Source organism: Heliangelus exortis, chromosome 1 (genome assembly GCF_036169615.1).
Source record: "Heliangelus exortis chromosome 1, bHelExo1.hap1, whole genome shotgun sequence".
Taxonomy (NCBI): domain Eukaryota; kingdom Metazoa; phylum Chordata; class Aves; order Apodiformes; family Trochilidae; genus Heliangelus; species Heliangelus exortis.
In genome coordinates, this window is record NC_092422.1 from 51,910,629 (window position 1) to 51,933,311 (window position 22,683).

General features: G+C 39.3%; 1 protein-coding gene across 4 annotated transcripts in view; it reads left to right on the forward strand.

Moving 5' to 3' along the window:
- The window catches only part of CLYBL (citramalyl-CoA lyase), a 172,285-nt gene that overhangs the window by 145,849 nt on the left and 3,753 nt on the right, over positions 1–22,683 (forward strand). For all 4 annotated transcript variants that reach the window (XM_071742484.1, XM_071742487.1, XM_071742491.1 and 1 more), the window contains 4 exons: positions 1,462–1,563; positions 3,421–3,514; positions 4,869–5,036; positions 10,286–10,410. In XM_071742484.1, the coding sequence (XP_071598585.1) occupies positions 1,462–1,563; positions 3,421–3,514; positions 4,869–5,036; positions 10,286–10,410 (489 nt within the window). The remainder of the gene's footprint in view (positions 1–1,461; positions 1,564–3,420; positions 3,515–4,868; positions 5,037–10,285; positions 10,411–22,683) is intronic.

Here is a 22,683-nt window from a genome sequence, read left to right on the forward strand (position 1 = left end):
TTTTATTTTATTTTATTTTATTTTACTTTATTTTATTTTATTTCCCCTTACACATTTCCCCCCTCACATTTTTGTGTAAGGATTCCAATTTTCTTTTGGAATTCTCCAAAGAAAAGTTACCAAGAAGGCCACAGTGATGATGGAAAGCAGGGACGGGAAGGGCAGAATTCTTCATCGAAAAAAGCTGTGATTTATTTTGGTCTAATTGTAAAGTTACTGCAAATTGCTGGAAAGCTTTTTGGCAAGATCTGGGTGATTAGATTTTCCTTCTTTTGGGGAGGGGCTGTGGGGGGAAGCTAAAAGGGGAAATAACACCTCTAATCCAGCTTCTGGTAAATAGGCTGCCAGCTTTTAAAATGAGTTTCCTTTCTATTAGTCAGAATATTATGCTAAGCCTTAAGCATTAGTTTTTTATGTTGCCATAGCAGCCTTATTCCTGCAGGGTTGTGACCTGCGATGATTACAGTACAAAGCTTATAGGGTCTTGAAACCCCCTTTGAAGATGAAAAGTCTTTGATGGTTTATATTTATGCAAATCTCTTAGATATGATTTACCCAACTGAGACTGAATGGAGAGATGATTAAAATTCCCTTTCCTTTGATATCCATTAATAGTCGAATATTCCTTAAATTTAAAATATATGCATATGTTATTTTTGTCTTTATTTACTAACATACTTTCACCATACCTGCAATATATTTACGTCTACACAAATTACTCAACCTGGACAGACATAATAGATTTACAATATAGGACTGAAGGGATTTTTTTTCCCCCTTCTTTTTTTTTTTTTTTTTTTTTTTTTTTTTTTCCCCCTTTTGAAAGGGGAAAAATCTGTGCAAGAGCTTTTGTATGTTTCCAGATGATAGATTTTGGAATTTGGGCTACCCCACTGGCAGCTCAGAGCTAGCTGTGAACTGGTCTCATGGAAAAAATTGGCAAGCTTTGGTCTTCAAAGAATTAAACTTCCTTTTTAAGGCCTTCCTAGGTAAGCTAAAAAATTATGAAGAAAAGCCTATTGAACAAAAGGGGAACGGTGCCGTAATGAATAATACGGATGCCACTTAGAAGGCTGGAGAGCACTTCCAGTGATGGCAGTGCTGGACCTGAAACAAAACCGGACCTCAGGTACAGCAGCACTTCATTGTTTTCCAGGGCCCACGGATTTGCATTCCACTAAGCCAGGGTGAGAGGTGCTAAGCCTGGATTATTTTTTTTCTTTTTTTTTTTGCAAACCAGCCTCTAAACTTCGAAATGTATGGGAATGCTGAAGCTAGGAACTGCAGGCCTCGTTAAAAGCTGCTTTAATTTTTCTTAATGATAAGGTTTTGGGGTGGGGAGGGCTGCTGTTTCATCCAGGTGAAAATTTGATGTGTTATATATACACGTAAACTATTCTTTTGTTGTTGTTTGTTTCTTTTTTTTTTTTTCCTTCTTAAGCTCATACTGTCTAGTTTTAGTTTTCAGACAAATTCTTACATTACCTAAAAGGCCGAACACTTGTAGAACCAATGAATTTTATCCCCTTTGTGGAGACTGCAGTGGGCTTGCTCAATTTTAAGGTAAGCAGGTCTTGAAGTGTTCACATTTTGCCATCTCAGCAAACCTGAATAAGCAAAATACTCCCCAGTCTCCTGCTAATTTCATCAAGGAGGAGAGGTTAAAAAATACTAAACATTGTTCAATTCCCTAAAACATTTGTACATTGATCTCTCATGTCTATATTGTAAAGACCTTCATGAATTCAAAATATTGCAGTGACAGAACAGTGCCAGAGAGTCCATGTCAAATAACAAATCCTCTCTGCATTACTGTTACCATTTTTTACATACTTGGAGTAGAAATTAGCTTCTCCAAAGATTTGGAATACTCACAGTGTTTCAATACCCTTGGCTATTTAGTTGCTATTAAACTCAACTTTTATTTAATTATAGAAAAGAATTATAGGCATTACACTGCTGCTTAATGTTATCTTTATAATGGTTTCTACAGATAATATTACAACCAAATTTCATGTTATCGGGTTTTTGTGTGGATGATGGGATGTTTTATGCTAAGATTAGAAGCAGAATTAACTTTGAAAATAGGAACTATCTGAAGAATGAGAAGAAAGGTAATTTTAGATCAAGTCATATTTTTAATAAAATACATTTCAATACACATCACTCCCCAACTTTTACTATCAAGCCCAGTTTTTTCTTAAAGGCAAAGCATCGTGGTGATGAAACAGAAGATCTCATGCATGCACTGGGAATTCAGCATTCCCCTCCCAAGCTCTAAGGGAAAACTTTTGGACCTGCTGAGGACACACACATCAGAAGCACCTCCAGAAGTTCCAGCGGGCCTCACAGGCAGCCTGATCCTTTGATACAGCCATTTCTCTCAGAACACACACTAACATATCTGGGAACACAGTAAAGCAGTAACCAAACAGTCACACTCTCATCTGGTGTGCATACACAGAAATTAAATGATATTTTAAGCCGGCAGAGTCTTTTCTTCACCCACAGTATTTTATTGTGGAGTTTTTAATATTGCAGTTCCCGATGTTGACAGGAGAGTTACCTTTTAAAGGACTTTGCTAAAGAATAATTTCTTGTTCCACCAGCTGCCCCAGAAGAACACCCATTAGAAGAGGTGGCAATTACCTCTTCACATACCTTAGCCTCACAAATATATTAATATTATCCAAACATCAATATAAAATAGTAATATTCTGGAAATGCGCTTCTTCATAGAATAACTAAACTTCATAGAATAACTAAACTTCATAGAGTAACTAAACCAGCAATTTTTTTCTGGCTTTTATTTTAATACTTTTCTGCAGCACTTGTTGCATTTTTTACATCCTTACCTAGATTTTAGTTATATGTAGCAGAAAACTTTAAATTGACAACCCTATAAAGAGTCCACATATCCAATAAGAAGTCTACAACTGTTTTAAACAATTCATATTCTTTATTTAATAAAGGAGATTCTGATCTTTATTACTCTTTCTCACGCAGATATATTACATGCCAAACTAATCAAATTTAATAATTTTTGTTTGCTTTTAAGCACTATTTGGCAGACGTTTAGTTTCATACTGTTACATACATATCTGTAGTACTGACTGCAGTAACACCCAGGGCATTTTGTCAATCAGAAGGTAGGGAGTCTGCTTCAATGTCCTGTATTTACACAGTCTAGACATATAAGTGTTTAGGGAAAGATCATGTTTCCTCTTTTGCTGAGTCATTTTAAAGCACTGTATATAATCCAGCACCTATGATGGCTTACAGTATATAATGGCTTATAAATGCTCCCACAATAGGAGCAATTTTAGCTGGAGGATTTTAGTGACAGAGTTGCTCTAATGTCCTCTGCAGTCTCAGCATCCTGTATTTCTGTAGAAATTAATACTCTGTTCTCATTTGAAGGCTGTCTGTGAAGAAGCAGCGAGAAGAGGATCCCAGGTTGGCTTTCACTTGGATGCAGTCGTCTTTGGAGGAGAGGATTTTCGTGCCAGCATAGGTTGTTGCCTGTCTCTTTACTATAAATCTATGGCATCTGCACTGGGAGAAGCCCGATGTGATTTCTGGCCATTGCTTTCCCAATGGCAAAAATTACAGTAATGACAACACTTGATCTTGCATTTCACATTTTCACTTTTGCCCTTAATGTTTTTCAACGCTGAATGCATCACCGGGACATTAAAGCATGGTCCCTGGCTGTTGCAGGGAACTGACACTGACTTTTGGTACATACAGTACCAAAAATTAATGAAAAATTAAAAATAAAAAACCTGTTGAGTCACTGAAATTATTTTAAAATATTCTATCTGTAAGAAATGTGCATATGCTTTTAAGAACCACAATTAAAGTCCTAAAATTCTTGTGTCTGCTTCATCACAGTGTTACAGCTAATTATCAATCAAGTTTTTGACACCACGCACAAATACTCTCCTGTTACATTTTGCTTCATAAATTAACTCTAAGTATATCCCATGTCAGTACAGCCAGGTATTCATGTGAAAGCATTATTAGTCTTCCTTAAAAATAAAAAAAAAAAATTCAATTTTTTTTTCTATTGAAGGCTTCTTATTAATTTGATTCATATTAAAGACAGTAGTCAGAGCTATCAACACCTAAATTAAAATTGTGTTAATATAAAAATTACCACTGCTTTACTAATATTTTCCTCACAAATTAGAAATCTGTGTCTAAAGGGTGACCATAAGGAAAGGGAAATTTTTTTTTCTTTCACACCTGGCTTCACATGAGCACATTGCTTAACCAGTGTTCTGTGAGCACATGAAGTCTTGTGAATACTTTTACTTCTTCCCAGAAGTCATCTACCATAATTTTTCATCCAAATCCTAAAGCTTAAATATTCAGCTTAGGACATCACTTGTGACAAGAATCACTACTGGAGTAATTTTATTCTCAGTGAGAATTTTTTAACCATTTAGTTCTACCCAGTATAGCCATTTGCATAAAGCATCACTTGCTCTCACAGTAAATAATAGAATCAAATAATTACTTAATGTTAGTACCAACTTCACAGTCCTTACCAGCCAAGACTTACACTGCATTGAGGTTTACACCTTCTGATCTGAACTGACTCAAAATCTGAATTTTATAAGCTCGTGTTTAAGGAGATATTTGTTTATTTTTTGCTAAAGCAGCTTTTTTTTTTTTTTTTTTTTTTTTTTTAATTTCCTCGTAAGACCATTATCTTGAAAATATAGCCTTGCACCCCTCATTTGTTTTCTAAATTGGTTACATGACATATCAGACTTTCGTATTTTTTTTTACACAGGAAATTTTTAAAATAGAAAGTTTAAAACACTTCTGTCAGCTTTTCTTTGTTTTCATTATTTTCATAGGTGCAACAAGCAGTAAGGAAACTCACGATATTCTGTATGCCAGGCAAAAAATAATAGTCACAGCAAAGGCCTTTGGCCTTCAAGCAATAGACCTTGTTTACATTGATTTCCGAGATGAAGATGGGCTCCGCAGGCAGGCAAGAGAAGGTGCCTCAATGGGATTCACTGGTATGGCTTTCTGACAACGTCTCAAAATAATGCATATATTCTTCAGTTTAAGTATATTGCTAAGGTTACTGTCACTTAGACAAATAACTTATTTTTTATTTCGAGTCGCTTATTGAAAACCCAGCAATACCAAGCTCTTTAACGCTTATTAGCACCTTAAAAATTGTGGCTGAAAATTCTGCCTGAAAAGTCACGAGGCTGCTTTTTAAAACCACATCCCATGAAGTGTGTAACTGGTTTTGAAGAGACATTGGGGTGGAGGCTGTGGAGTGATTCCTCCCATGACAGAGCAGGGGAGAGGCAATACTGTACTCTGCTATGGTCACTCCACAAATGCTGCTTAAAATCTTCAGCTCCCTGTCTTCTAGGTTGTTTTTTTTTTAACAGCAGTTGTTAAAAAATACCTTTTAGGTGAAGGATTGAAGAAGCAAATCTTGTATGCTAATTGCTAAGGGAAAGTTATTTTCTGATTGTTTTCTGTGATTTGTTTTCCACCTCCTGGCACCCCTCCCAGTAAGTGCTGTTGACATCTCTGGGCATTAGCAGACAGCAAGTGCAGCAGGCTCCTTGCCCCTGAGTCCTCCTGTAAGGCAGCCTCTTACCCTGCAATTGGTGTACCAGATCATTTGGACATCCTGGTGGGACAGTGCAGACACCAAGATTGGGGTTTTACAATAGGAATCAGCCTGTTGGCACATGCATTAGAGAACCTAGCATATAGGATGAAGGTTTTACAGTGTTTGACTCTGACCGTCATTCAGGGTATAGGTACAGTGGTAGTATATATCTTTAATTTTTGTCCCTAAAGCCATGGGTCCTAGCGATACCACCTAGCAAACTACATTTTTACAATTACCCATATACGATATCCAAAAGAACCAAGCAAAATAATTTAATAAAACAAGAGTTCTTCTAAGTGATTCCCAACGTGCCACTGAAAGAACGGCCATCAGCGCTCTTCAGTGCAAAGTCCTCCTTACTGTCTGCTGAGCTCTGACATTTGCACCTCCAGAACCTGTTTCAGAGGCAGAATGGGTAGCTCCTCACAGCTCTGTTATCCACATCCATGTGGACTTCCACCCTTCATCCGTTCTGTGATTGCAGCTGGGAAAATAACAGCTCCTGAATGGTGGCACCTGCTGATGGCTACCTAACCTCCAGCGATATTTTCTAGCTTAAGGAAAGGCTTCTTTTATAAAAAAAACTTAAGCATTTGAACCTCCTGTTGACAGAAGATGGAGCTGCAGATGCTTAGTGCCTTTGAGAGCACTCTGTTTGAACACTTAATGTGTATTTAAATACTTAACACAGGCTGCCAATTTAGGAAATTTAGAAATGCTAAGAATAAACAGTGTTGATGGTGGTTTGGACTCCACTGAATTTATGGTAGAAGTTGTCTGACATCAGGATAGGGTCCATATAGGACACAAATAAAAGGTCATGCATAGCAATTTAGGGCATGAAGTTAACATCTAACTCAGCCTCAGAAGTGTCTTGCCTTTCCAAGGGAGCAGCAAAGATCTATAAAAGGTACAGACTTCATTAAAGTGAATTCACAGCTCCTGTTCTTTGCCTCCTGCCTTTCCAAAAGCATCATCAACACATTTCCAAAATCTAGCAAACAGCCTGACAAACAGTCCAGCCATAATTAGAGGGGGGCCAATACTGACTTTCCTCATATGATGAAAAAATAAAATAAAAATTTTTAAATATGTGTAAGTCAAAACAATGCTTTTGATATTTTTAGTTAAATTGTAAAAAAAAAAAAAAAAAAAAAAAATTGAGGTTTTTCTAAAATGTTTCACTTTTTCTTTTTTTCCTTTGCTTTCAGTTTATTTAACGTTTTCTTATTGTAATCTTTCCTGCTAGTTTTGATTAAAATAAAATGTCATTTCGAAACTAAAAGCAAAACCATTTTGTCCCAAAACTGTAGAAATGAAATATTTTAACATTTCCAATTTAATATTCATCACAGAAAATTACAAATGGGTCTTAGCTTAATCCATGACCTTGTATAAAGCAGAAGTCTGCAGATCGTATTTGCCACTGACAGTCCTCTGGTTGCGTGAGAGTGAAATACTGAAATGTCACCTTAATAACAACTTCAAAACATGCTGTTCTTGTTATTTTTAAATACTTAAGATCATGTCTTGCTACTTTTTCACAACAAATCAAAATCACTGCAATCGGCAGGACTGAAACCAGCTGAGGCTTCCAAATTTCTCTCCTGGCTGGTGAAGCGCACACAGATTTGCTGGGGTAGGGTCAAATTCACCACACTCAAAACTATTGCTAAAAAAACTAAACCCAGGATATAAAGGTATAAAGTCCTCAGATTTTCCCATATTCAGATATAGACCAGTAGAATTAACCTTAATGCAATTAAATATATTCACTCAAGCTTAAACAAGTGAAATAGTATAGTTATAGAATATATGATATAGAGAATTTACCAGCTCTTTAATTACTATTGTGACTCTCACTGCTTATTGTAGACAAGTTTTCTTTTCCAGTTCTTATAAACAGCCTGTTTTTCCTTCAGTGAATGTGATTACATAAAAGCAAATGTGTTCAAATAATTTAGCCAAATGAATATATTTTATATGTATATATTTTATATGTGTGTTTGTGTGCATATATACATATATTTATATACATATATATATGGGGACCTGACAAGATGTTTTACAATAGCAGAACCTTTGGACTTCAAATCAGTGTGTTGCCTTTATAAATGGCCATCAGTTTTAGGAATGTTTATGTAAAAAAATTAAGTAAACCTTGCCATAAGCTTTAACAGCTGACTTAGTCATTACAGAAAGTCCTGTGCTACATGCTGAGAACCAGATATAAATACGAAACACTATAGGTTTCCTCTCCTCTTGCAGTCTTTTGTAGAAGAATAAAATGACACCATCATACAGTTACCTAAAAGACTTGACAGGTATTGATTTAAAGCACAATATATCAAGTGGTACTGTAAAAAGGATTTCATGGTCATAAATTTTAATGTCTTGCAATTTTGCACTCTCTCAGTAACTTGTCAATAACAACAATTCAGTTTAAAATATTTGCTTCATTCCTGCATGGCATTACGTCTACTATACAGCTATTTGGATACATAATCTGTGACAAAAAACAACTGAGTGCTAGACATCAAAAGTTAGATTATACTCTATAAATTTTTCAGTAGTGTTTTGATGATAAAAAATATAGCTTACTGCTACAAATATCTTTATCAAAAGTGAATCTTTTTACAGAAATGTTTTAGACTTCAAAAAATCAAATATAAATTTTTTTTTTGTTATAGTTTTACACTGACTTCAGATGAAATTTAAAATACATTCTCCCCATTTTTCCCAGCAAGTTAAACTGCATTGGATTTTGCAGGAATTATTTGTACACCTTGCAGTTTTAGAATTAGTAGTTTAGCCAGGGACAATTTGTTGTATTATAAATAAGTACATTCGCAAGGTTATTAATGGTGGCATTTGATTAAGTTGACTGAAAAAAAACTTTGATCAGATCTCATGTAAAACATACTATTTAAGAAAATTTATTGCCACATAATTTCTTTCAAAAAATACAGTCTGGACTGAGTTTTAAAATTCTTGTTATTTTTAAGCTTTTTTTTTTTAATCGTTACCATATAGAAATTTCGGAAGGAATATCTGGATGCTCTTAAAATCACAAACTGAAGAGTGTTTAATGGGAAATAAAATTGAGCTACTTATGGCTTTTTAGCAAAGACACATAACAACGCTAAAAAACTACAGTTTCTTCTCTCATTAAATGAAGTAGATTGTGCTGCTGCATCCCCAGATTTTGTTTGCTCTCCAGGTTATCACTCTAACCCAGTGCAGACTGATAAAAGTAATCCCAGGGTTGTTTGGTTTTTTGGTTTGCTGTTGTTTTTTTTTTTTTGCAGAGGCTATTTCATTTAAAAATAGGTGTATCTCTGCCCTCACGCATCAGACTTCAGACAGGGCTGAGCGAGGGGCTGATTTCTAACACAGGGTTGGCTCAGTAAGAGCATGGGGAGCATCCCCTGGGGTGTGCAGGAAAATTCCCGAGGTCCTGACACTTTTCCAACTTTTCCTTCCCTGCATCAACCACGCTCCCATGAGAGGCCGAAGTGTGGGGTGGGATGGGGCAGCCGTGGGAGCCTCTGTCTGCAGGGGATTGCTCACTTGACAGCAGGGTTTTTGCAGGATCAGGCTCATCCCTCCAACTAGTTTTGTTACCCGGCAAGGGGGAGACTCATTTATTCCACGGGAAGCAGGGAATTAGGGTAGCCTCTCTTTATTAAAAAAAAAAACCACAAAAAAACCCCACTTTGAAACCAACAGGCAGAAATCACACCGGTCTGTGAAAATCCCGTAGAAGTCAGCTAATAATGTCAAATATTATACTTTTTTAAGCTGCCAAAGAAAAGTGGGTATGTATTTGTTTTAAGGTAGCTAAAAACAAGAACAGGTCAAAACAGATTATGTGGCTGTCTATTCACGTTTGAAAATCCCTAGTAAAAAAGGTGACATTGATTTTTATTTTCTTAATGTATGTTTATACAAGAAAGGATTGAAAAAAAGTGCTTCATTAAATCTCGGGGCACTTCTTATAGCTGTTTAAAATACCATAGTAAATATTTCAACCTACCTGCAACTGTTAACTATTGCAAGAACAACTGTTAAAAAACATTAAGTATTTTCTGATGCTAAATCAACACTGAGAATTTAGGGCATGATCCTTACATGACTGGTAACTTTTTAGTCCTACAAATCTTTTACCACATTCTTCAAATACCATTTTCTGAATAAATCTTAATATAACTTATTTATATGTGGCTGGAGCAGTTATTTAAATAGTTAAATTCAGTGATGCATTATACTTAAGTGTTATTGACTGCTCCGGACAAACAATTGCACCTGAAATGACTGAGAGAAGAGGTATGGATTGAAATGGAGAGGCAGGAAAAAGAATTGTGGGTTCTTTCATAGAATATTGAATGCAAGCATAGCTCAAGATATTTTTATTCTAAAAAAATAAAAAATAAAAAATGAAAAAATAAAAAGGTAGCAAAAGGCTATCTGCATGTTGTCCAGTTTTAAAAATAACATAAACCAAGTAAAATAATTAGTTAAAGAGCAAGAAAGTCTGCAAGGCATATGAGAGCCTCAAGTGGTTGGAACATTTTGCTTGAACATCTGTTTGTCGATGCATGATTCTGGTGTTATTAATCTTCTTTGTAGGTAAGCAGGTGATTCACCCCAACCAAATTGCTGTTGTCCAGGAACAGTTCTCTCCGAGCCCTGAAAAAGTAAAGTGGGCACAAGAACTGATTTCTGCTTTTGAAGAACATCAGCGATTAGGCAAGGTAAATATTTTGTTAATTTGCCATAAAGGAAAGCAAATTTGAATAGTATTTAAGATTTAGAAAGACTGGGGATTGCTCTTTGCGTTTCTCTTACAAAGTGTGCTGTAACTGAGAGTAGTGCTTGTGAAATCTGTGGCTGGATAGACTGTAGAGGGTATATTTATTTTACCCCCCCTGTTTTAACTTTAATTCTTTGATTACAGAGCCTTTTGAGTACCTGCATATATCCACAGCACCGGTGAATTAAAACAGTTTCTCCATTATGCTGCAGAATCACGATTCTATTCTCATAGGAAAACATTTTCAATCAAAAGGCAGGTAGCCTGGCAGACTTCTCAGATTGCTCGTGCAGTCATCATTTATGGAAAGAAATTAAGAGATTAGGAAGTTTTGGTTTTCTAAAAAATTTCTGTGTTGGTAAAACTGTTTCACTTTCGGAGGTTTGATCCTGCAAACACCCCTAGTAGTGAGTGAATGTACTTGTGAGCGGAGCTGCTTGCAGATTGTGGTCCTTAATCATTAAAAATGGGAATGCTTTATGTGCATTTGTACCAATTGCTGGACCTGAAATTTGGATAGAGGAGAAAGCAAATTAACACTAGAATATGATTGTTCCTAATTTAGTGCATCATTGAGTCTCACGTTTCCTGCTCTGTGGGTTTCTGCTATGTAAATATTGCGGTGGTGATGCACAATCTGTCTCCACTTTGTGCCAGTAATACTTAAATTAGGGGTCGCCTGAAGGAAGATTTTATGCTAGTTGCGGCATTGTCAGTTAATTATCTTAAAGGTTATTTGCTATAATCCAGTTTGCCTCTTTTTGAAAGTAAAAAAAAAAAAAAAAAAAAAAAAAGTTGCAGCTAAATATGTTTATCTTAGTTGTAGCCAAGCCCCAGTTAGTTAAAAAGCAAAGTCCTTATGTCAGAACGGGGAGAGCTGATGAGCAGGAATGGTTTGCTTGTGCTTGTGTGCCATTCAAGTGGGAGATGAATGTCTGTGGTGGTGAAGTTCATATATAAGGCTGTGCTTAGGGTCCCACTTTCTCCAGTACCGTGTAAAGGTTTTCTGTACATTTCTTCACTTTCTGGTGGGTAGCAATAGATTGGGCTGCCTGCCTTCCCCGTCCCCCTGCATTTCTGGTACCGCAAATGTTGTGCATTAGAAATGCTAAAAAGGTCAAAGCAGAAAGAGTGCTTTGCTCTCAGGGTAAAGTGTCACAAGGTATTTGCTATTGCTCTGCCCCGCTCCTCGCTGGGCTATCGCATCCCCTCTGTGGTACCCGGGTGTTTCCAACGTGTCCACGGCTACGATATTTGGGTGCTGCCCTGAACAGTTATTTCAGCTGCTGTGAGGAAGCTGTATTCCTGTGTCTCTTTGTTCAGTTGCCTCGATTTTCAGGTATAGCTATCTACATGCAAAAAATTTAGAAATAAGAAACGTATGACTGATTTTGCCCATTAGTCTGATTTACAAAGCTTGGCTCTCGGACAAAAGGCATGGTTGCAGACATACTGCTAGTGAAAATGTGTAGGCAGGTAGATACAGAAAGAAAACAGCCAAATTGTATTCTCAGCCAAATATTATGTTTATGATGTATATAATACTATTCATCCCTCTGAATTTAGGGCCAGAAACTCATCTAAGGAATAACCCTGTCATATGAACAATCTCTGAGGAGAATAGACTAAATTTAACTCTAGTCCTCGTAACACACAATCCTGGAGCCGATCGTGTTTAATTCTGAAGAGTCCCATATTAGGCAGATTTTGTTTTGAAGCTACCATTTACTGACACGATGCTGGTTTCTTGCTAATATGAGCCATTATGAGCGTTATGGGGTTTTTTGTTTGTTTGTTTGTTTTAATAAATGCTTTTAAAATAGGTTATAAGCTTCTATAGCGAGAAGCAAGAACAAATTTGCTGAGGACTTGTGATTTGGGCTGTTTTATTAACCAGCCAGGTTGCATGCTTTGTCTATTTTTGCAAGTAGCTGTCTATTGGTAAAAAAGGACTAGCAGGTTAATTTGTGAACTTCTGGATCTTGTCTGACTCCCTGTTGCCAGGCTTCATAACAAAATCGGAAAAATAGTTTTCTGAGTAGTGATGCAGATTTCTTAACTGAGTTTGCAATTCAGCATCACAAATGTGTCAGTAAGAGGAGCATGGACAGCCTGGTACTTAATTTTTTTTATTCCAAAGTAAACATATCTCACTGAGGGAGCCTCTTGCTCTGCATCCTAGCGACATGCTAAAATGTAAGTAATAACTCTTCCCCTACCACCTCCTGACAAATACTCCACACAGCGGTTTTAGTAATCCTCATGTCCTAATGAAACACCTCTTCTGTTTTCCTTTTCCTTTTATTATATGAAAGTGTTCATGTCAGTAAGACTAAAAATATAGCTGTGGTTAATATGGTTGAGGCTTGCATGCTTTTGCCAAGTTACTAATCAAAGCTGAAAGCCTGGAAAAAATAAAAATGAGGGATTTGTGTGGCTGTTTGTGTGGCAGATAAGTTACTGGTCTGCAGTCTCTGCAATCAGTTTCTTATTAATTGAGCATAAAATCCAATGCCCTTTGTCAACAACATTTTATATTAAAGTACAGTAATAAGCTTTTATAATCTATTTCACCTTGAGAGCTACATTTGCCATAATAATCTTTCTTTAAGAAAAGCCAAAACCAGGCTACTTCATTCTAAAGGCTGAAATTCTTTGACATGTAGCCCCTAAATATGAGTACTAAGGTCAAAAAAAATTAGGATCTAGGATGAGCACTATGGAATTAGAGATGCTGTGGCAGTGTCCCAACAGAGGGAAATTAGAGGCCTAAACAGCTAGCCGAAAGTATCTAGTTTAGGCAGACAGTCCTGTGTGAGGGGTTCTTTTGGTTTGGCTTTTGGGTTCTTTTGGTTGTGGGTTTTGTTTTTTTTTTTCACATTTGTGATCTGTCTGAAAAATAACCTAGCTAGAAAATAAATGGTAGCATTGTATTTTGCACATTAGAAGCCAATTGTTGAAAAAGCACATTTTGTATTTTACACAAGTGTTTATTTAGTGTTCTCTTTTAACCTGGAACTTTGGAATCTAAAAATGAAAAGCGCTTGAAAAGAAAAGTATTACTTCTATGTCATCTCAATATTCTCACAGCAGAATTGCATTACTATGGTGTATGATTTTCAAAATCAAAACATTCATGCCAAAGAAAGTAGGCATAGCTACTGGGAAAGTATAAATACAAGATAAAAGTCAGAGTGTGTTAGAAAAAGAAAGGTTATAAACGTTGTTCTGGTAGTCTAAAGAACAGTTTCTGTTATAAATTTCTGAGGTATCTGTACTGCATTAAGCAGGGAGTCATAAATCCAGATTAACTGGGTACAAGTGGGTAGACTTAGAGAAGTTACTGGCTTATTTCAAGAAAAAAATCTGACTTCTGTCGGTGAAGGTACAATATCTTTACTGTGTAAGTAACTTCTGCATTTACATTACCAATACATTGGATACTGGAAATCTAATCTTTTGTATGTGTAGTTAATGTTTATACATGACAAGAAAGTAAGACAATGAAAATGTGGTTTTAAGCCATTGGACTTGTAAATACATCGAGCACAGAATCATTATCATAACTGGATCTTCCTGAACCTACTGGTTTTAAAATAAAATTCAGACAGAAAGAAAAGCAGAAGAGTAAAGAGGGTTGCTTGTACACTTGTCTCACATAGTAATTTTTGAATGCTTTAAACCACGGAATAGCTATATGCTGCCATCAAAGTTACCTGTCAGATAAAGATTATTTAGAGTTAAGGGAAGCAATTCACAAAGCCAAGCTGTAACATGGGTTAAATATTTTACATCCCACAGGGCAAAACAGAAGAAATATCTGTACATGCCACATATGAACGCACAGAGTGCTTCTAAGAAGACCTTTAACATATGTTTCTTGCATTATATTCTGTGCCATTGTATATCATGTTTCTGGCAGCTGAGAAATAATATATATGAACTCCAGCAATTTGGGAAACTATACAGTTTCTTTTACAGACCTTTCCAGGATTATGAAAAATCTTAGGAATGCATTTATTTACACAGCATCTACCCAACAAAGGAATGGAAATTTCCAGCAGTGGCTCCCTTATAATGCTCTTTGTTTAGGAAAAGCTACCCCAAGCCACTGTATCTTGGAAACGATGCGCCCTCGTGCTTGGGCCAGATCCAGCTCCCACCGCTGCCCGGGGAGGTCTCTCCCTGCTGCCCTCCCTCTCCTGGCAGTGCCACAGACACTAGGAGGGCTCTCTGCGTAACTGCTTCAGCCACAAGACATCCATCCCATCCCCAGCCAGCCAGTGGGTGCTGGGAGAGCAGGAACCATCCCAGGGGTGGCAGGCTCCTCTGGGCTGCCTCCTGGGAGGGATGCGCTGAAGCACCCCTCATGGCACGGGGCAGCGTGGGACCCCATCAACCCACAGATTCTGTATCATATTTTATAGAGCATTGTACCTTGGGGTTTTAGGTGGAGCTGAGGGTGCAGCCTGACTCTCCGCTCCCCTTACCCCACACAGGTCCAGGCAGAGCTTTGAGGTGCCAGCAACTAAGCTGGATCCTATCCCAGGGTGATGCCAACAGCATGGGGTACACACCGGGCAGCAGCCCTGCCAGCCCTTGCTTGGAGGACACAGGGCAATCACTGTCATTTATGTTAATCAGGCAATGTATATTCCTCAGGCTGCAAAGTGAGGGATTCAGGGATTTCTGATAAATTGCCACCCTTTATGAGCTTCAGCCCTAAGAAGTATAGACTCAGGTGCCTCTCTGTGCAAAGATGGACAGTGCTAGTGGGGCACTGTTACATTTTTATCTTTTTTAAAAGTGGCCGAGTGAAATTTTCATGTGAAAACTGACAATTAATGGAGATCAAGACTGCTCACCGTAGTACTTAAATTTTCTCCAGACCACTCTATTATTTGAAAAAGATTTTAGAAATCCAGTTTGTGTCACAGTTGAAGGCTTTTCTCCTAGAAAGATCCATCTGGGGGCAAATTTTGAACCTTCACAATAGAGCAGAAGGGGACATATTAACTAATTGCTTGTGCTATACTGGTTCCTACACTCACACAATCAGTCCTGAGGGAGTTATGCCAGGTGGGGAGAGAAGGAGACAGATTTTCCTACGCAGGGCTTTAAAAGCTCCTAAGCAGGGCAGAAACTCATACAAAATATTTTCTTGCCAACTCCCTCTCCCTCCCCCTCTCCAGCAGGCATTCGGTGGCTCTTAATCTCTTTTCCTTCACTCATTAAAGACCTGTGTCCAAAACATGGAGGGAGAGGGACTCGGATGGCACACTGACATTTCCCACAGGGTAAAGTTGCTCTGTCAGCTGGGAGCAGAAGGATGGATGCTCTGCCCCTCCGTAGCTTCTCCACCTGGAGGTAGCTCCTGGAGGAGGGGGCTGCTATCCCAGGGGATGCAAGCCCTGCAGAGGCCATGGGGTGACACCCCTCTGAGTTCCTCCTCAGCATGGCACCACCCCTCTGTCTTTGGTGCCTCGAGGAGGTGCATGCAAGGTCTCGGTGAGACAAGGTGAGCTCTTGGAAGGGTGCTCCCAATGCAGGCAACGCTTTTTTTGCCAACATGGAGTGAGGGAGAGACCCATTGCTGCAGACACCTGACCACTATGATGCCAAAACCTGCACTGCACCAAGCAGCTTTCCAAGGAGACTGCCTGCATCCCAGATCCCTCTTTAAAAACTGTTATCAAGCACTTACGAGCTTCGTTTCAATTTCCGAAGCAGGACTGAACAAGAGATGTAATGTTCTGACCAGATGGCTCTTTTTAAAGCTTACTGAGGGAACTCAGATGCCTGTACAGCCAAAATATTGTTTCAGTTAATTTAAATAGCAGTGGTCTTGCTGCCTCTTCTCTCCTCTGTGCTGGCTGGCATTTTCAGGGGACCCCATCAACCTACAGATACTATATCATATTTTATAAAGCACTATAACTTGGGGTAGATGACAAAGAGAAGATCTGTGCAAAATTCTCCCTGAGCTGAAATAGCAAATGGACATAAAAAATTACTGTACAATCCTATTCAGAAAATTAAACTAAAATTAGAAAAAATATAGGCTACAAATATAGCAGTGATTCCATTCTTGTTAACAGAATGAGCGTCACTATTTTCACTTTTCTTGCCTGCCTTGTATTTTACAGCTACCTCCATCAGTATCAAGTGCCTTTTGTGTGTGCTGTAGTCATTTACTTCCAGATGAAATTTTCTAGCCTGTATTTAATAAATTGGTTCCATCGCTATAAACCTCAAGTTAATTCTGAATGACTTAATTAAAGGCATCTGAGGATACTGAAGTCTTAATATTAGTTACTTTTCATTTTTCTATATAATAACCATGATGCTCACTAGGGGGAAAAAATGCCTGGTTGGATAGGATGTTTGTCCAGGAAGCTGCTTTTGTGCTATAAAATAAAGATTTGCTTGGCAGCAGTGAGCGTGCTCTCTAGGATTCTTCCGTTCCCAATACATTATAAGACAGCGAATGGAAACCACTGGAGAATATTCCTGATTTCTAGGACTTTCTTCTGTTTCTTTAATTTTATTCTTTCCTACTCTAGAGTAGCATGCAGAAGGTAAAAACCACAATGAGAAGAAAATGAAAAAATACATGAAGATGACAATAAAACCCTTCATCTCTGCCTTTCGTTTGGGGATCTTAAACAGGCTGTTTGTTCAGTGACAGGTAGAGAGTTTGATGGATAGAAGGAGTTTGTGGAGCCATACCAAGCAGGATACCCTGGCCCATCTCAGCCAAAAGAGCTGTCCCCAGTGGTTCAGGCAGCTTGGGGAGCTGCAAGAGTGGAAAAACAGACTGTCTGGCTCACACAGCAGGGAAAGACCCCTATCCATGCCCTGGGAATGATAATATCAGGCAGAGGAAAAGTGAAGGACCTTGTCCGTCCCTGTTCTTCATCTTTCCTGCTCCACTGTGGACTTGAGGTATCACAAAGTCCTTCCTACCTGATGAGCTCTAGAAAGGGCCTTTTTCTGTCACAGTTCTCAGGAGTTATTTGAGGTAAAAAGAAAAATTATCTCTATTTCATGTTGTTGATGCTCTTTCTTTCCCAACCCTTCCATCTGCTTCCAGATGGAACTGTCCTTCCATCTGCTCCCAGTGGTGGAAGCCTATCTTACACAAACAGGTCTGCTTCTGGCATTACAAACTAATTTATCCTCTGAACTAATTGCATCTGCTCTGGTGGAAGATTATAGAGGTGAAAAGAAACAAAAGGTAGTCATATTTATTGTTTTCTCCTTGAAATGGACACGGAAACTTGCTGATGTTGATATTTTGCAGAGTTCTCTCCACACCCATTCTTTCCTTCAACAGGTCACTGAGACCCACTGAGCATCTCCCCTTGCCAAAAAGACATTTTTGATAGACCTTTTCAGGGGTCGTTTATTTTCCCTAAAGAGTTTGTGTGTGGCTGCCTTCCCATAATGTTGCTACAGAAAAGGGGAACCCAAAATGCTCTGTATAGCTTTTTGTACATGGAGTCTTCAGTTTGTCATATATGACTACACTAGTTATTTGGACATTTCCTACCTGCTGATAAAAGAAGGCCAAGAGTTGTGTGTTAACCTGACCTGGAGGCAGGACAGGCCTGAATAGAGGAGTATGATACATTCTCTTGTTATAGCCTGAAAAATTTATTCAGTTGACCCAGATATTGTTGAACACCTCCTAGCAGCCCTCTGACCTTTGGAAGTTCCTCACTAAAAGGCAGAATTGTGACCCAGCTCTTTATGATGGCTCTTTGGTTACCACTTGCAAAAGAGAAAAAAATAATTAAACCTGCATTCAGCACCATCACCGCTGTTAGCTTATTTTGACCTCCCCAAAAATATGGTTTCAACCTTCTGTTTCAAGGAAAAGTCATCCCTTTGTAGTCAGCATAATCACTTCTCCCCCAGGCACAGACCCAACTCCATTTGCTGCAACCAGGACTCTCTTCTCTTTTGTTCATTACCTGTAAGCAAATCCAAACATTCTTTTTAAGCCCCAAAGCAAAGATTTCCAAACTTCCTCTGCAGGGGTCACTTAAAGAATGTCTGTTCTCATCTAATCCCAGGGGAATTATCTTCCTGAATGCTGCACGTTTTAAGGGGACCTTTTGCCATCCACCTGTTTCGTTCCCTCCTCTGAAGAGCAAGCCTGCCCTTTCTCCAGAGCACAACACTTCTGCTTCCATGCAGCATTTTAGCACTATGCGGGATTAGAGATAATATTCTTGGACCCAAACAGATTTTATTCCATGTATTTTTGTGGTCTCCAGAAAGTCATAACTAGATCTCTGGGATTTGGAAGTGGGTGAATTACCATGGAAAGAATTAATGTTTCTCAGGTAGCTGTGGATCAAAGATTTCTTGCATCTGCAGACTTGAGGACACATGTCTATACATGTTCTCTGTTTTCCCTTGTGGGAGGTACACAAGGTTTGCACTGGCCAGCTGGCATCACCCTCTCTGCTTGTTTCCCTTTATCCTGGCATCTGCCTGCAAGTGCTGCTGCAGGTCACAGGGGCTGGGAGGGGACTTACACAATTTCTCATTTGGACAATGGCTGTATTGACACAGAGTCTCTGGCCCACATCACTCGAGTGGTGTGGGGAGCTCTCCTTGAAGCACAGCATCTCCTGATGATGCAGAGCAGGGTGCCTGGCTCACTGGTCCCCCTACTCCCACTTCCCCTAGGACCTAGGTCAGAAGGCAGCCAAGCAGGGTGAGGAGGTGGCCCAAGAGTCACACACTCATGGCAGGGATTAGGGATGAGGTCTGTGAAGCAAAGTGTTGCTGGCTAAACCGTGAAAGTAAGGGAAGAAAAAGAAATCATCAGCAGGGCAGGATTTTCAACTCCGAGACAACAGAGTGCCTTCAAGGGGCCTTCCTTCACTTAGGAGTTTTCTTGTGCTCTGAGCACTTAGCTAGTGGCAGAGGGGTTTTTTGCAATTGCATAGGCATTAGATATATTCTAGACCTATACTTATTTCAAGGTTCAGCAGCAGGTGCTTTTTTGTCATTATTGCAATTTCATGAAACATGACCTTGGCTCGCTTTTTCTTTTCTTCCACTGGCCTGGATACCCAGAGTCCACCCCATGCCAAATCCCTACCTACCTGCCAGGGTCCCTTGCACCTGTAACCCTGCCATCTGAGTTACCTGACTGAATCCCCAAAATAAACTGCTTTGGAAAAAACTGACTGTCTCTACATAGTGGCCCAAGGTAGCTCATACATTGACACACACCACAAATGAATATAGCACTATGGGCTATATCCTTGCATGTCATGCAAGTTAATTGAGGGTTCTTTTCTACTGTAGACAAGCCAGAGGCTTAATGAAGTCTTTATAAATACCTTTAAGAAAGGCCTGGCCACTGTCACATGGGACTTAAAGTTGTTGGCTATGTGCGTGGTGAGATCTGGTAGAACAGAGCATCAAATCAAAGGCTTGTTAGCAAAGGTTATCATAGTCAAGGTAATTAATAAGAACAGCAATGGTTCTCAAAACAGAACACAGTTCTCACAACTACTGCTCACATTTGGAGTCCTATCTGCAAGCAATCAGGCAGCCAGTTGACTTTTCAGAACTTACAGGACATGTCTGCTACTTCAAAATTTATATACTTGCTGTACAAGGAAAAGCATAGAAAAGCACAGGAAAGCAAATCCTCTCATTCAGTACTGATGCAGGTTATTAATCCTTCCCAGTGGTCTCAGAAAAGAAAGAGGGTCTTAGTAACTATCTTAGTGAGTTTGCTGCAGTCATCAGGATGGACTTGGACAGAGGCAGAGATAACCACATGCAGAGCAAATGCTGAGGAAAAAGCCACCAGCATTTCCAGATGCAGGAGTACCTCTCCTTCTTCCATCTTGTCAGCCAAGGGGGACCAGCTTGTTTGATCACTGTCCCACATGTCCCAGAACAATTAATGCTTTACTTTAATTAACTCGTGTACTTCAATCCAAGACATAGCTCAAGAGAAGTACGTCACAAAACAACGAGGTGCCTTAAGTGTTCTGTATCACCATAGTTTTATCCAGCCAGTTTCTCTTATTGACCCAGTAGTACATAAGAAAACAAAAGATGGTGGGAATAAAACCCCATGTAACATGAAAAAGTAAGAAATTTTACTTTCCATGATCTTCTGGAAAAACATGACAGCTACCTCACGATTCTGTCCATCCCCTGTTGTAGTCAAAGTTAACACAGTTCTACCACCCATGAAAAAAGCTAACAAGAGTTATTTCTTCCCCTCTCTTGGTTTCCCCAGAACCCATTGATCCTTGGCCAGTACAGGAATCATTGACTCTGAATCTCTTGTATGTACCTTTCTGAAAGGGAAAAACACTTCTTGCCATTAAAAAATACACTCGGTTTATGAGAAGGGCTTTACCAAACTCTTAACTACTCCCATAGGTTTCACTGAACAAACATTCTTAGGTGCTGTCACATATAGGCACAGCCAAAAAAGCAGAGGTCTTCATGTTCTGCTGGCCATGGCAATTAACAGACCAACACTGAAACTCTTTCTGCTACCAGATACATGTAATTTCTTATAGGTAAAGGAGATCTTTAAGGATAACATATAGATACAGCAAGAGCCATGTCCAAGATCCATGGCAACACATGGCCAGAGTTTTCCTCTAAGTTGTCAGAGAGCCTTCAATTATACATTGAGTTTCATGAGATCTGAGTTAGGTTTGGTAGCATCTACACTGATCCAAAAGGAGGTTCATAAGGTACAAGCACAATCTTTGCCAAACTGATGTCTTACAAAGTTTGGTTGTGAATCTCTTTGATCTCTCCACAGCCATATGGAAACTTATTGCAATAAATATTCCTCATGTATAACTCTATTTGCCCCTTTTTTCTTTTTACCTTCAACTCCTGACCTGTGAAAATTACTGCTCTTTGTCAACTCTACCTTATTGATTCCCTTGCCTGTAGGATGGATCTTTGCTTCACTTGGGGTTGACCATGGGCTGACCATGCTCAATTCTCATTTTTCCAAGATAATAATTTTTTTGCTGTTTATTTCTGGGAAAAAAAAAAAAAAAAAAAAGCATCCTAGAAGCTTTTATAATTTTAAATCCTCCCAGCTATTTTCTGTTATTTACCAAAAGGCCTCTCTGTTCCATTCTCAAAGCACTTTAGGGCATATTGAAATTCAAAGTAGAGCTGTTAGGGCCTTACTCAGCATGGCCTACATCTTGCATAAATAGCTGCTACATTTTTAAAGATGTTACTAGTGTTGTAATAGAGCATTAAATGTCATTGTGATTTTATTGCATTCAAATGCTACATGGTACCTGGGGGATGGAGCAAATTGCACAGTCCTGGTCCTGCATTGTTCAGCCTGGAGAAGGTGGCCTGATAAAAGAGATGGAGATAGGGAAATGACAACTTGGTGGGTTCTGTGGGCAGCTCCAATGGCCAGGTGGAGAGCAGAGGAGATAGATGGGGCTGCCACCTTCTTGTGCTCTGCTCTCATGGAGCTATCCAGAAGGAAATACCTTTCCTCACTTTCCAGTCATCTGGGAAGGACCGTGTGGGAAGCAGTCCGTGTGATGATCCAAACTGGAAACATTGCCTGCTCACCTTTCTTTCTTGCATCCTCCCTGACAGAAGCACATCAGGCTGAAGAAAGCCACAGGTTGTGCAAACCTGTGTAGATTCTCCATCCCTGGAGATATTTAAAAAGAGACTGGATGTGGCACTCAGTGCCATGGTCTGGTAACTGCAGTGGTAGTGGATCAAGGGTTGGACTTGATGATCTCTGAGCTCCCTTCCAACCCAGCCAATTCTATGATTCTATGAAACATAAATTCCCCTGCTGTGCTGTGCTGTGCTGTGCTGGGCTGGGCTGGGCTGGGCTGGGCTGGGCTGGGCTGGACTGGGCTGCCTTCGTTGCTGTGCAGCACAGGTCAGCCCAAGCACTGAAACAGACCCCAAACCCTATGGTCTCCTGATTGCCAAAGTCACCCTGCTGCTCATGAGGCTTCACCCTCAGCATGAAGGACAGCACTGGGGAAGGACAGCAGTGTCCTGCATTGATGAAAATGTGGGCATTTTTGGCTCACAGCTGTCTTCCATTTCCCTGCTTCTCATCCCACCCAAGTTACTTGCACCCATGCATCACCACCCAAAAGCTGCACCCACCAGCTGAGGCTCCTCTCCTTCTCCCAGCTCCTCCATCAGACTTTAC